General features: G+C 37.7%; 1 protein-coding gene across 3 annotated transcripts in view; it reads left to right on the forward strand.

Annotated features, from left to right (window-relative positions):
* The window catches only part of ADAM23 (ADAM metallopeptidase domain 23), a 163790-nt gene that overhangs the window by 122061 nt on the left and 26097 nt on the right, over window positions 1-15632 (forward strand). For 2 of the 3 annotated variants that reach the window (XM_033429210.2, XM_004262805.3), the window contains exons 16-22: window positions 3140-3211; window positions 3806-3895; window positions 5199-5279; window positions 10209-10259; window positions 10949-11012; window positions 12288-12393; window positions 15070-15189. In XM_033429210.2, the coding sequence (XP_033285101.1) occupies window positions 3140-3211; window positions 3806-3895; window positions 5199-5279; window positions 10209-10259; window positions 10949-11012; window positions 12288-12393; window positions 15070-15189 (584 nt within the window). The other variant, XM_049711923.1, reaches the window with a different exon arrangement.

Here is a 15632-nt window from a genome sequence, read left to right on the forward strand (position 1 = left end):
ACCATAGTTTCACTGTTCTGAAACTCTGGTGTTTCAGTGCCAGCTGTACCTCCTCTTGGCCCTCCCCTCCAAAAAACAAACAGATAGTCCTTCAATTAAAATATCTTTGAAATGTTCTTGTTGGTGTCTTCATTTGCTGCTAAGAGATAGTGGGTTAGATTAAGATACATTACTTTAGCCCATTTCTCTGACAAAAATTCTATTTCCCCTTGACATTTTCTCTAGGGGTATAACTAATTTCTAGGCTTTTCTTACTTTCTTTTTTTTTTTGGCAGGGGGCGGTATGTGTGGTCCATTCTCCCAGATAGAAAGCATTACTAATATCAGCCAGCCAAAAAATGACCCAAAGTATTTATGGACCCCATAAATACAGGCATGTATATATATATATGCATATATGTATATATATATGAAGAGATATATATATCTTTACTTGGGAAGGTCAACATTGTCAATTGGCATTTCATTAAAATTTATATACACAATGTCATATTCTCTTATCAACAATTCCTTAATTCACAAATTCTGAAAATTGGAAGTGTATTTTATGAGTTTGCAGAAAACATAGTGGACGGTACAACTTATCCTGAACTGAAAATCTTTATTTATCCCTCATAGTGTAAGTATTCTTAAGTCTCACTGCACAAATGTTAATGTGTTTGATTATAGGGTGTATACCAGACCCCTCAGGGCTGTTATATAGAACAGGGTAAATGCATCATACTTTTCTAAAATCCAGCAAAGCCAGAATTCTTAAACTCACAGGCTATAGAGCTTTTGGATATGGGACTGTCGACCAATAACATGTTTAGAAACGAAGTTGCTTAACAGGCAAATGGACAGGATTGATGAGAATTAGAAGATGGCATAGACATTCTAACATTGCACATTTCATATTTCTTTTTAAGATACTACATCATAAGTCAAATATAATCCATTGCTGTACAAAATGTTTAATAACTCTGCAAATTGAGAGAGCAGTGAAATCATGTTAGCCTTTTTTTAAAAAAATCAGTGTCTGATGTCGATAACTGTCAGAATAATTTATTCCTATCCCCATAATTAAGTGATACTGCTAAGTTAGGGATGATACTCTGATGCCTGACAGCTGTATAAAATCTCAGTAAGGCTGCAGAAAAAGAAACAGGAATTTTAAAGTGATCTTGCATCATTAAACTCAGCTCCCTGCTTTTCATGGCATCGATCTCAATGCAACAGAAATCTGAAAGCTTCAGAGTGTTTAAAATGGGTGCAGTGAGTAATAATGAATTAATGTGAGCTGTTGACATTTCTGAATTGCAAAGTACATGGCTAATTTTACCTGCCTTGCAGCTCACCAGCTAATTATAAGCATCATGCCTGAGGAAACAACACTGAGTTGTTTGAAAATACTAAGATCTCTAGTGTGTGTATAAGGATCCATCATTAGATTTCTGAAATTGCCTGTGAGTAGAAAGCAAATTATTCGGATAATGTGGAAACTAAATAAAAATACACATACATCTTCAATTTTAAAAATTAGTCAATATGGAATTCTTTCTTTCTTTTTTTTTTTTTTGTGGTACGCGGGGCTCTCACTGTTGTGGCCTCTCCCGTTGCGGAGCACAGGCTCTGGACGCGCAGGCTCAGCGGCCATGGCTCACAGGCCCAGCCGCTCCGCGGCATGTGGGATCTTCCCGGACCGGGGCACGAACCCGTGTCCCCTGCATCGGCAGGCGGACTCTCAACCACTGCGCCACCAGGGAAGCCCTGAAATTTTTTCTTTTTAAACAACATATATAGAAAAATTTTTTAAAAGCTGCTATGGATTACAGTGGAATAATTTATATGTATGTGTGAAAGAACTGACTTTCTTCCAAGTGTTGTAGTCAGTGGATGTATGTTTGCAGGTTTTATGTGTTATTTTCACATTATCTAAGTGCATCTTTTCTGTGCTCTGGGAACCTTCTCAACTGCCATGTTTGCCATATGGTTTGTGATAGTGACCTGTCTCAGGATGGAAGAAGAGTCCTAAGAATGAAATCGAACAGTGGGTTACATGGGAGTCCTGATAGAAAGCACTACTCATGTTCCAGTCTGCCTTTCCTTTTTCCATTTTTTCCTCCCTCTTGATCAAAATATCACAGAGATGAGGACTGTTGATTTTAGTCATTGGATTTTCCCATGGGGAAGTCCCACCCAAGTATCGTGGAAAACTTCCTTGCTCCTTATAACAATTTTCCTTTCCTGGAAGTGGAAGGAGGATCAGATCTTTCTTTGGTGGACTCAGTGGAGGGCAGCTGTTCCTTGGGTGTGTGCTGCTGTCTCTCATATATATGGCTCTGAGCATTTGGGTTGGGATGTCCTGTTCTAATCTTCACCTGAGTATAGTAGATATACACAGAAAAATCTTGCCCCAGGTGATGGGAAATAGGAATGTTTCTTATAAATAATCAGCTGCCTCAACAACTGGTCTGTAATACAGTTTATTTGGCAAGCAAGTTCATAGCGCCAGTAGGGTGGATTATTCTAGAAATTTGACTCTACCATTGCTCCAGGAATGATTGAGAAATTTCTATACATCTGTGCATATGTCTGCACATTTACTTAATATGATTCAGCCAGTGCAGATTTCTTTTCACTGAGAATGATGGGCTGGATTTCCAGCAACAGTTTTTTCCCCTAAGTTTATTTGCATTTACTTGATGGCATATATCAGATTTAGCTGTGAATGAAGCATTTTTATCTTCTTGACAGTTTTTATATCTTCTCAGCTGCCTGGTTATAAGTCAACAAATTAGGTATCTGTGAGTCTTATTAGCGTGCATTTTAGCTCCATTAGCAAATACGAAAGTGATCTATTCCTCTTGACAGCTTATTTCTCTGAAAAGTAGCTCTAATGGTAGAGGTCATCTCTGGAACCCACTACCGGAGAATCCTCCAAGAGATAATACCCCATTTAAAATATGTTTTTTAGAAGTGTTATTAATAAATTAACAGTGATTCTCACACAGACACATTTGTAAGATGCCATAACAACAGATCACAGAAGAATACCACATGATGGCTGATTACAAGGCCATGTGTGTAGCCTGATTGGAGTGTTGATTTTCTGTGATGAATTAAAATGGTTTCCCTTTTTCTTTCTAATCTCTTTCAGCTATTTGAGCCCACAGAATGTGGAAATGGATATGTGGAAGCTGGGGAGGAGTGTGATTGTGGAATCCATGTGGTAGGTATAAGAGATCTTTTCTACCTTCAGCACATCTACCCAGAGTGCAGAAGAATAGCGTTAGTGGGAAGTCTGCCCCATCATTCATTGTGGTCTTAGTGCCTTTATTCTGAGCTCTCTCATCAATGCTTAATCCTAGCTCAGACACGTTAGAATTAATCATTGGCTCTGTCTGAAGAAACCTAATGGATTCTTCTAATCAAATTCGTATCTCTTAAAAATTCATAGCTCATATTCATCTCAGACAAGTTTTACTAACTCATGAAAATTCTTTCTGTGTTGTATATTAGTTTTGTCTTTGTAAAACTAGATTGAGTATTAAGAATACAACAGAGCTAACCTAGGGTTGGGTGCCTGCTAAAAAATAAGCTTACTTTTTGGTAGAGAAGCCCCTTCTTAGAAGATCGTACTTTGCTGAGAAGTATAGCCGGAAGGAATCTATCATTGCTTAAAGTGGTTCATTCTTTCCTAAAATATTTGCTTACTATTATATACATCTCCTCACACGGATTACGCATAAGTTACATGTGGAGAGCATGTTGAATGACCAGTGGGTAGGTTTCCTCACTTACTCACGTGAAGTGTTTTCTCTAGGAATGCTATGGACTGTGCTGTAAGAAATGCTCTCTCTCCAATGGGGCCCACTGCAGCGACGGGCCCTGCTGTAATAATACCTCATGTCTTGTGAGTTCTCTGACGGTTTCATCTTTCTTACCGTTGACATATTAGCCAAATATCTCAATGTGTACATTGAGTATTTGTACAACTTGTCACAGTCTTGTTGATCGACACTGTGCATATTAGCCTGGCGATTTTGTAGAATCAATAAATCTATCCAGATTCTGTGGGTTACAACGATTATCTTTACTATGATTCACTACCAACCATTCTATTCTCTGGTTCCTCCCTAAGAAAATAGATCTATAATCCTTCCAAAATAAACATTGAGAATTGCTCTACTATCATGAGTGAAAACCAAATTAAATAGTTGAATAGAAGAGGGACAATTCTTGTGGTCTTCTTCTAATAAGCCCTACTTATAACCTTTTTCTTTAAAACTCATCCTAATTTATTTTAGACCCTGAGCAGAAAACCTAGTGCTCATGTTTTTACATTTGATATTTAAAATCGCTTATAAAGGCAAGAAAGCTAGATAAGGAGGTAATGTATGTATGTATGTTTATATGTGTATATGCACAACTTGTGTATGTGTGGACACACAGTTACTTCCATCTTTAGAGACCTCTGGTTAATTTTTTAAAAAAACGTTTTTTAAATTTTCCTTTTTCTCATCTATAAAATCTCTAATATCCTTTAAAACCATAAAAGTATATGATTTAATTTTATCCAACACCAAAGGGATATTATGCATGTGGTAATCTAGGCGATTCTAGCTTAGTTTGTACTTGCTTATGTCCCCAACCAGATTATAAATTGCTTGAAGATGATGGACTCTTTCCTTCATCTTTTACCCACCCACCACCCAGAGAAACAAAATGCCTTGTATTCAGTAGGCATTCACTGGCATCACTGAAGGAAATTCATATGAATTAATTGAAATCTGCCTGTGTATATTTAGCTAAAGCAAGACTAATATCCAAGCTAGTTGGTAAATCAGTGCAGGTTGGGTGTGCATATCAGTCTTCAGAGAGATCCTAAATGTTTATATTTTAGTGTTCTGTTCTTTTGTCTTAAGCCACACCAGTGTTTCTTCTTTGCATAATTGTCATTGCAATGTTTCCCAAAAATAATACTCTGAGATAGTGGGTTTTGAAATCTGAACATGTAATGCCTTGGTTAATGATTCATATTTACTACACAGAGTGGTATTTGGGTATTATCTTTATCCTGGAACTATCTTGCTGATTCATAAAAAGAGTTTGGCGGTGGTTATGAAAGGATGTCATGATTGTTGGTGAATATAAGAATGTTAACTCTTTGAAATATTAATTAATACTGGTTCCTAACATTGAGTTTTGATTTGCAGTTTCAGCCGCGAGGGTATGAATGTCGGGATGCTGTGAATGGGTGTGATATTACTGAATACTGCACTGGAGACTCTGGCCAGGTATGGCAAACTGAGTTTTAGGTAATGCATCTTACTTGCAAATACATATTGTAAAGCTTTCAGTTTGGATTACGTGTGTGAATATGATTTGGTTCTTTTGTTTTTGTTTTGTTTTGCTCTGTTTTCTAGTAATTTCTAGCTCCTCCCATGCCTTTATTTTAGGAACGTTTATTGTGGTTTTTTGGACCTAAAAAATCTCTTTTCTTCCAAATTTCCCCTTTGTAATTAGTTCCCTTTATATTGCTCATATCCAACGAACTGATTTTTCTTTCCTGGTCCCCACATCTAAAACAGTACCCTCACACTGATAAAGCTATTTTCAAGCATTTTTAAGCCACAAAACCCTTTCTTTTTTTTCTTACATCTTTATTGGAGTATACTTGCTTTACAATGGTGTGTTAGTTTCTGCTGTATAACAAAGTGAATCAGCTGTACGTGTACATATATGCCCATATCCTCTCCCTCTTGCGTCCCCCTCCCACCGTCCCTATCCCACCCCTCTAGGTGGTCACAAAGCACCGAGCGGATCTCCCTGTGCTATGCAGCTGCTTCCCACTAGCAATCTGTTTTACATTTGGTAGTGTATATATGTCCATGCCACTCTCTCACTTCATCCCAGCTTACCAACAAAATTTTGGATGGAAGCCCAATGTAGAAATCTGGGAAGAGTAGCACTGCTGTGGTTGAAATGGGATTGGGAGCAGAAGTCTCCCTTCCTGAGCTCTGTCACCGTCTCACTCCACTTATGAAGCCCTGGCTTCATGGCCCACACACTTTGGCATGATCTTCTTCACATTAAAATTATCACATTATCATTAAGGTTGCCTTCCGGCATTCCTTCTTTAATTTTTACATTTTTAAACATTTATATTGTGTTGTTTTATGTCTTTATTTGTCATTCAAATGATCATTTGTGGAGCCCCTGCTCCGTGACAAGCACTGCTGTGAATGCTGGGGTATGGGAGGAATTGAAATAGAAAAGTCCTTGCTCTTACGGGGCTTGGATTCTGCTGGATGGAGAAAGGCAAATAAATGAACAAAACCCCAGTGAGTACAGAAGCATGGCTTCTTCAAGAGATGGAATGAAAGCAGGGATAGCTGGGGAATAGTGGAAACAATTCAGAGAGGAAATCAGGAATCAGGCAGGGAGGGGCTTGGTAAGAATTTTTGACTTCATTCTACCTTCATTTCTTTCTAACGTTATTTCAAGAGCATTTTCTCATGCTGTGACACAGTTTTTATAGATATCCTCTTTACAGTTGCATGAAAGTCTGCCATGTGGATTTACCAGTCACTTCTCCATCCGGTGGTGGTAGATATTTAGATTGTTGGCAGTATTTCATTATTATGATTAATATGGTCGTGAATCTCTATGCATTTTTAAGAGTGTTTCTTGTTTGGAGTTAGCACCTTAGGACAAGTTCTCAGGAGTGGAGTTACCTATTGCCAGGTAGGGCTTCTGGTAGAGTACAGTTAGAAGCCAAAATATCATCTTTGCTATTGCAAATAGCCAAGTTGAAAGCCATAGCTTAGTGTGAGGGCTAAATGGGCCTCTTTATAGATCCCAGACTCAGGCTATAGCAACACGTTATTGACAAAATTGGGCCTGGAATGACCTGTCGGTGCAGAGCCAGCCCTTGCCTTGTATGCCACGGAGAAGCAATAGAGAGAGGATGATTGATGTGAGTAGGCAGGAGAAGGATGGCAGGACCAGGCCAGAATGCCAAGTTACTCTTCTCAAGTTTATCAAATCAGCCAGCCACCCAACCCAACCGTTCACTCTACCTGCCTGGAGAATCGAGTACAGGAGCAGAGAGTAACTGGAGTTACACTGAGTTCCCCTCCACGGAAGGAAACGTGAGGAGAGGAAAACAAAGGTTCCTAATTAACCTTTTTGAAAGGTTTTGATATGTATCATCTGAGGCTCAATTCAAGTGGATATGGTACAAAGGAATGGTACAGTGAACTCTATTCAGGCTGTTATTCTTCTGTGATTTTTATGCATATCTGTTCTTATATATAAATATGTAAATAGGTTTCTCTGCAATTTTTAAATAATATAGTGGCAGAATGTAAGAATTGTGGATTCAGTGTTTTATGACAAGTGTACTGACATTCTTGATATACTGTTTCACTGAGTTATATTTTTAGTTTTGTAGAATAATGCTATTTTTATACCCATCATATATGGTTTTGGTTCTGTGTGTTCAGTTCTTTTAAAAGTACAGTTTTTTCATTTCAACCTTTAACTCTTGAATTGCCATAGACTTTACAATAAAGATATTTTTTTAAAGATGTGGGGAATGTGTTTTGTTAGTACTATGAAATACGTCATCAAAATGGGAGTATAGCACAATTTAAAATAAGTACATTTAAAGGCTATTGCACTGTGAAAGCCGGCCTCAACTGAACCTTCCTGCACAGCATAAAACTGGGGGCTCAAATGGCATTTAGAGACCGAATCCAGAGCTCTGCTCACAGGCAGAATAAAGTACACAGATTTATGGTCCCTCTGCTTTAAACATCTCCAGACAACGAGAGACATCCATAATTTCCTTTGTTAAACATTTCAGTGATAAGCAAGTGGCTTTTATTAGGCTAAACGAAAAATAGATTGATTAGAAATCTTCTTCCATGTAGCTGTGACAGTTTATAACAAGAGCTTTTTTTTTCTAATTAGTGACTCCTACTAGTTTTTTCCTCTTGAAACATCGCAAAAGTCAAATATGAAAATTGTTTAGCCCCTGATGTACCTATTCTAGTAGCAACATTTCTTTTGCATTTTTGTCCAGCGTGGTTTTGTTCATCTTGGAGTAAGTGAATAATTAATGTTCGTTGATTAATAAGAAAATGATGGTGTTTTGAGTGGATTTGGATGAAAGAGGCCCAGGGATCTCTGTTTCTGGGCAGTTGGTCCAGTAAACCAACTTCTCATGCTGATAATTACATCTTTTGAAGAGTTACCATTAGGTTGAATGAAAGCTTGTATGAGAGTCAGTTGTTCTTTAGAAAGGTGTAGAACCAAAGCATTTAATCTCAATGTGTTCCTTAATAAGTTACTGCTTCTTCGCACTTCTAAATTAGTTCTGTTACCTTTCTGTAGTGGCCATGATAAACACCTTGGTGTTGCAGAATAGAATAACTTAATTGTGTCTGTGTGGGTCATTTATTTATTTTCTCAGTCAGCCAATAGTCATTGAGCACCATCTCAATAATAATTGAGCCAGTTTTGTTCTAGGTGCTGGGGAGGCAGCAGGGACAGAAAATCTCTGCCTGCATGGTGCTCGCATTAGGATGCAGACAAAAGACAAGCAAATACGTAAAATACACGGATCCTCAGTTGGTGATACATGTTATGGAGAAGAAAAAAAATAGGGAATGGGGAACAGAGGATGCCAGCATGGGGAAGGAGGTTATGGTTTTGAAGAGCATGGTTAGAGAAGGCTTCTCTGAGATGCTGATAGTTGAGCAACGTCCTAAAAAAGGTGAGAGAGCAAGCCAGGCAGAAATCTGGGGGAAAGATTGGAGGAAGAGCAAGGACAAAGGCCGTGGGGTGGCAACATGGCTGGTACATTCACGTAGAGTCAGGTATTTATGGCAGAGAGTAGGAATGAGGTCAGAGAGCTGAAGGTGAGGTTGGGGCCGGCATAGGAGCAGATCATGATGAACTTGGAAGGCCAGTGAGTAGATGGGGAAGCCATCAACAGAGGAGCAACATGAGGTGGTTTAGGTTTTTCAAAGGACACTCTGGTGGCTCTATAGCCTATAAGGAGAGTAGAGTGGAAGTAGGGGAATCAGTTGGAGGCTGTTGCATAATCAGAGAGATGAGAGATGGTGGTGAGAGATGGTGGTGGTGTGGACCCGGCATTAGCGGTGGAAATGGAGAAAAGTCAGATTGCAATTATATTTTAAAGGTAGAAGCTACCAAGATTTGTTAATGGCATAGAAGGAGAGTGTGAGAAAAAGAGAGGAACATAGGATGACTCCATGGTTTTGGCCTTGAACAGTTGGAAGAGTGGGACTGTCATTTACTGAGAAGGTGAAAACTAAGGGAGGACCTCAGTGGGCATTGCTATGTTTCTTATTCACTTGCCACACCCATGTATTTTTTTTTCCTTTTGGTATTTGTTTTGAATGCTGTAGCAGAGCCTTGACTTAATTTTTTTAGCTCTCTTCAATGTGGTAAATGAGATGCACAGAAAGTAAAAATTTTAATTTACTCAGGGTAATGTTGGGGGAAAATGAAATTTTCCTTATTTTTCCTTATAAAAAATGATTTGATAAATAGACCTGGAAAAAGAAAGAACTGTCACATCATGATTGCTCTAGTAACAAATCTGTAGTTCAAGAGGTCAGAAATGTAATGGAGACACAGCACTTACATTGAGTTGAAGGGCCGTGTATTTCTTCTTTCTCAGTCATGTGGCCTAGAGGTGAGCGTCATGGGTGTCACGTGCAAATTTGACATTTTCACAGGGCTGAGCGAAGTCTTGTAAATGAGTTCCTGAACGTGTCCACTCCTGCATAACAGGCTGATTTGTTCCCTTCATTATCCGTTTTAATCCCTTCTACTTTTAACTCCACGGGCAAGTGAACGTAAATTATTATTTTAGCCCATCTCATGGAAAACGGAGAAACATAAAGAGCACCCACTGTGTGGACCTAATTGATTGATTCATTTTTACCAATAATTGCAGAATAAATTTGGATAACCTACTCAAAGAGTTGCTCATGTTTTCCTAATTATAGAGTCACCATGCTTGCATTTTTAAAATACTTATTATAACTTTTACTGATATGAATGGTCCGTAGCACACAATTCACAATAATAAAATCATGCTTACCTTCTTTTGCATTTTAATATATTGTACACATAATCCGAAGGTACTTCACATGCTGAATGTTAACTAAAAAGGTTATATTTTTCAGTGCCCACCAAATCTTCATAAGCAAGATGGATATGCGTGCAATCAAAATCAGGTATGCTGGGCTCTAGGTTTTAAATGGGATTTTATAAAAAGATTAGATTTCAAGGTGTTTTTTTTGATAAATGTAATTTTGATAGGGAATTGCCATTCAAACAACAGTAAATTATTGCAGTGGTCTTCTAATTCAGAGTTGCTTAATGTCATGTAAAATACAAATATGTTATATTTATCTCTGGGTACAAACTGTCCAGATTGAGGGTGAGGAAAAAAATGTAATGGCTGAAGAATTAGAAATCTAATTTATTGAGTTGTGACTATCTTTTAATCATTTCAGCCTGTCTCTGATGGGAAAATATGGTATCTGTTGTAATGTGGGTTTTTTTTTTTTTTCCTGAAGCTATGTTATAACCTAACCATTCACATGCAAAAAAAGCTAAAAATCATATTGGTATCACCCAAAGAAATGTCTCAATTTTTTTCCATAAAATTAAAAAATTTAGATAGTTAGTTGGATTTAAAGAGCTGTACTATGAGGTATGTTTTTTGTTTTAAATTTTAACTGTCATTCTTATGCTTCTCTTAAGATGTTTATGGTTTTTATTTTCACTGTGAAAGTATTAGGGTACCGAATGAAAAAGAAAACAATTTTGTCTGAAACAATGAAAAGGAGACCTTGCAGTGAGAGTTTGGGGGGAAATGGAACTGGCTGCATGTGCCTCATGACATATGTTCTGTCCTCAGGGCCGCTGCTACAACGGGGAGTGCAAGACACGGGATAACCAGTGTCAGTACATCTGGGGAACAAGTAGGTCATGTTTCCTGCTTGCTGGTCACACACAGGTTTCTCTTAATATTCTTCACTGCCTGTCTTGCTGAAAGAGATGTACAGCTTGGGGTGATTAAAAAACAAACAAACAAACAAACAACTAGAAAAGGCTGAAGAGAACGGTGAATCTTAGTCACAAAACCACAGCAAACAACTGCTAATGTTGGGGACTTGTCATCTGAACCAAAAAGTGCCAATCAGTGATTGTGGCTGTGACAGAAGGGATGCTACACCCACCTGCAAAGACTGGGTTGAGTGCAGTGGTCATGCTTATTATCCAGCCACTGGCTGATTTTCTTTGTACCTTGGATTTAACATTCACCCCCTCAAGTTAGCTTTCTGTTCTTTTACCCTAGGATAGAACCAGACTTTTGTTGTTGTTTTTTTTAATTCTATAATTGATTATCTCAGTTTGAAGTGAAGAAACACAAGTACTTTGTGAGACGCAGACAGATAGAGATTCGGGTACATGGTCGTGCTTCTCAGTACATTCCCTACATGTCAGTACACATATTCTCTTCCTGACATTTGTAGTGCCTCGCCAGTGAACTTCAGTTCATGAGGGCCAGGCCGGAAGAGAGAGAAGTGGCTCTGCCTTGCTGGCAGAGGCTGGGTCACCCACCAGGAAAAGAAAGCACACAAAAGGAGACTAGGACCCATGCACAAGTGATTTCAGTGTTTGGCAAATGTCATTTAACTGAAAGATTTACTTTCAGTGCTTCAGTTTTGACAAGGGAAAGATAATAGAGGCATTTTTGTCTTTTAAAAAGGTTTAAATATCAAAATCCATGTGCCAATGTAAAATCTCAATGAGCTCAGACTTTATAATGCCTACTGATATTAATAGAAAGCAGGATTAGGAATGATATTAGTTTTCTCTGTGTCACTTCACTACTTCCTGCTGATGATTAATCCTACCTCCCACCCTCAAACCCACCAACAAGAATTGGGAATAAAATTGTCTCCCAAGTTAAAAAGAATGGTGTGTTGGAGCTGTCCTGTCTTAGCTTATAAGAGCCATTGGTTAAATTTTCAGGAATTTTAGAAGCCAGTTGACATCATAGTCTTAGTTTGAAATTAGCCATGTATTACACTGTGGAAATTTACACTATGGAAATTGGCAAGTGCTACAAATTAGGAATTTTTTTTCCTTTTTCTGAAACACCAGTTATTAAAATATTTACTGGCACACTCCCAGTTATGGATAGCAAAGAGAACTAAAATTAATTCTCTTTTCTTGCTCATCTCCAAAAGAGGCTTCGGGGTCTGACAAATTCTGTTATGAAAAGCTGAATACAGAAGGCACAGAGAAAGGCAACTGCGGGAAGGATGGAGACCGATGGATCCAGTGCAGCAAACAGTGAGTGGTCAGCTCTGGGAGTATAGTGAGTGGACTTGGAAACCCTGGTCCAAATGTAAAATGAGCACAAAATAAATGTTACTGATTTTTTAATAAATATTCAACTACTTAAAATTTTAAAGTATGGATTTTAAAAATACGTTAGTATAGCTAGAGGCAAATGGCTATGAACTAAACTATTTCTGTGGTACAGACTCACACCATTTCTGTAAAATTCAGAAAAGTTCTTGCATGCTGTATTTTACTTGAAGCTTGTTTTGAAGAGATACTTTGCCAAGGTATTTTAAATTAATAGTGGGTTTTAATTCTCTACTTTTGCTAGCAGAAAAGGCCTATGAATGTACTAGTATACATGGAATTCTACAAGCAAAAGATATAGCCTGTATATATAATTTGAGGGACCATTTAAAGTGAAGTAATATATATACTTAATTATTTCTCGAGTGTAACACCATTTGATTTAATTAAACATCTAATGTCTGTATTAGAGTTTTGTTTTCCCTTCTAAAAAGTAGCTAGTCAGTGCATATTGGAGGCATCTTTACTCAGGAAGTGAGATACTTTCAGAGCACGTTGGTAGTATTTTCCCTTGATTTGGTGAGGAAAGTTAAAATTGTGATTTAATAGTTTATTAAGGTTAACTCAATGACTTGGATCTATGGGACCACTAAGTGATACACCAAAGCTCCTCCGTTTTCCTTCCATAACAGTGAGGATTCTTCTCCCATTTTGAAGCAGAGCAAGGATTTAAGGGAAGTTTTATTTCTCTAGTTAATGGTCTCTACCGTACTTTAGGAAACTTTGCCATTCTATGTAGTCTTTGATGGTAGATGAGGCCTACCTTTAAATTTAAAGTTAAACCAAAATAACAGAACAGAACTTCCCATCTGATGTCTCATGAGTGAGTTATAGATGTTCTGAGCTGTTCAGTCCTTGATGTGCCAGGGAGGAAATGGGGACTAAAATAGTCAAAATCCATGGGGTTGGACACCTCTGGATTTGATTAGCTTCGTTCATTAAATCAATGTCATAGACAAATCTGATCATTTCTCTGTGCCTCTGTGAATTCAAAAAGTTGGGAGGCATTGTATCAGATCATTGTAGAAGATAACTTTTGAATATTTGGCAGTAGAATAGCCAACCACCAATGAGTTAAAGAAAATAAATGCATGTTTTTTTAAACTTTAAAAAACTGGGAAATATAACATAGAAAAGTGATTATTATACAAATATACATTTTGCCAAATAAATGCGAAGTGAACTCTCATGTAACCCCTATGTGGATCAATAAGTAGAACATTCCAGAAATGTATTCTTCCCCCTCACAGTGCCCGTGTCTCTCTGCTGGAGGTATTGTCATCCTGACTTTTCGGGCAATTGCTTTCTTTCTTTTCTTTAGAGATTTACTGCCCAAGTTTTCAGCCCTAAACAGTCTATTTTGCCTAAAGTTTCAGTAACTTTATATAAAAGGAATCATATCTCAGGTATTATTTTGTATTTTGCTTAAGTTCATTATTTTAAGAGTTTTCCATGGTATGTGTAGCTGTTGGCTCATATTTATTGTTCATTTGTTTCATTTTCATTCATATTTAAATACCTTGATTTGTTTCTCCATTCTATGTTGATAGACATTTAGATTGTTTCCATGTTTTGGCTATTAGGAACCATGCTGCTGTGAACATTCCGATACATGTAACTTAGCACATACTTTTCTAAGGCCTTTCCTGGAAGAAAAATTGCTAAGTCATAGGGGATGTATATTTTCAGTGCTCCCAGACGATGTGACACTGTTTTCTAAAATGGTTGTACTAGTAAACCCTACCATCGAGAATTTGTATATGAGAATTTTGTTGTACTTCATTCTCACCAATACTTGGTATTATCAGACATTTTACTTTTATGTATTCTGCTGGGTGTGAACTGCTTTATTATTGTGGTTTTAATTTGTATTTTCCTGATTACAAATGGAAGTTAGTACATTTTCATGCATTTCTTGGACATGGTTGTCCTTTTGTGTGATGTGCCACTTTAATTCTTTGCACGTTTTTTAAGGAGTTCATTGTTTACTTCGCTGGAGGTAGGTGCCCTCATGGTGGGTGAGTCGTTTAACAATGTCGCCTAGGACCCAGATGATTTCTGCCCCTCTTCTTTGTAATGCTTAGCATGTTCAATTTGTGTCTTTACACTTGTGAATTCACGATTGCAAGGCGAATGCAAAGGCTCCACACTCAAAGGCAGGAAGCAGAGGTAGGAGCAAAAGGTCTTCTCCCTGTCAGGCTCTAACCTTTCATCCAGAGCACAGAATTCTCCCCAGCAATCCCTAGCTGCCTTTTCCTCACATCTCAACACCCAGGGGCCGCTCTTAGCTCCAGGAGGTAGGAAGGAGGGATGGCTAGGAAAGTGGGTGTAGCAAATGGGGGTGCCATGATGAACTCAGACACCAGTCATGAGCCATCTTTCAGGGCTGGGCACTTTGCTACACCGAAGAAACTGTGATCCTGTTAGCAAGGAAGGAGGGAGTCCTTACCAACCAACAATATCTGAGCAAATGCTTTTATTTAGAAGAAAAGGGAATATTTCCCATTTTAAAATATTTATAGACTGAATAGTTTCGATTTTTTCAGTTTGATTCCTCCTGTCTTGTTCTTCTTTTTTATTTTTTTTTAATATGTTCAGCGATGTGTTCTGTGGATTTTTACTCTGTACCAATCTTACTCGAGCTCCACGTATTGGTCAACTTCAGGGTGAGATCATCCCAACTTCCTTCTACCACCAAGGCCGAGTGATCGACTGCAGGTAACACATTAAATGTTGGAAAACCTAATGAATCGTGAGAATTACAAATTTAGAAAAATTAAGGGAAATGGTAACCTAGATTTTATTATCACCTTGCATGTTTAAAGTCATTTAAAAAGCAAAGTTATATACTGATTTGCAAATTATATTTGCTTAAAAATTATACCAGTTATTAGTAGGGAGACATTCCTTGTAATTATAATCTTAAAAGTAGAATTTTATGGTATTCATGTTGACACATGATTGAAGTTTTGAGCATTGAAATATGTCACTCTCTGAAACCTGTGTGTTTTATTTTTTGTGACAAAAAATAAAGAATTTAAGCTATACTCTATGTAGCATGTGTCTGGTTTAGAAGATAGCTTAATTAATGCCTAATCACATATAGAAAATATACACTAAAATATTATTTATAGCTGTAGTCAGACATTTGATGTCCGGTT

The sequence above is a fragment of the Orcinus orca genome, chromosome 7 (genome assembly GCF_937001465.1).
Source record: "Orcinus orca chromosome 7, mOrcOrc1.1, whole genome shotgun sequence".
In the NCBI taxonomy this organism is placed as follows: Eukaryota; Metazoa; Chordata; class Mammalia; order Artiodactyla; family Delphinidae; genus Orcinus; species Orcinus orca.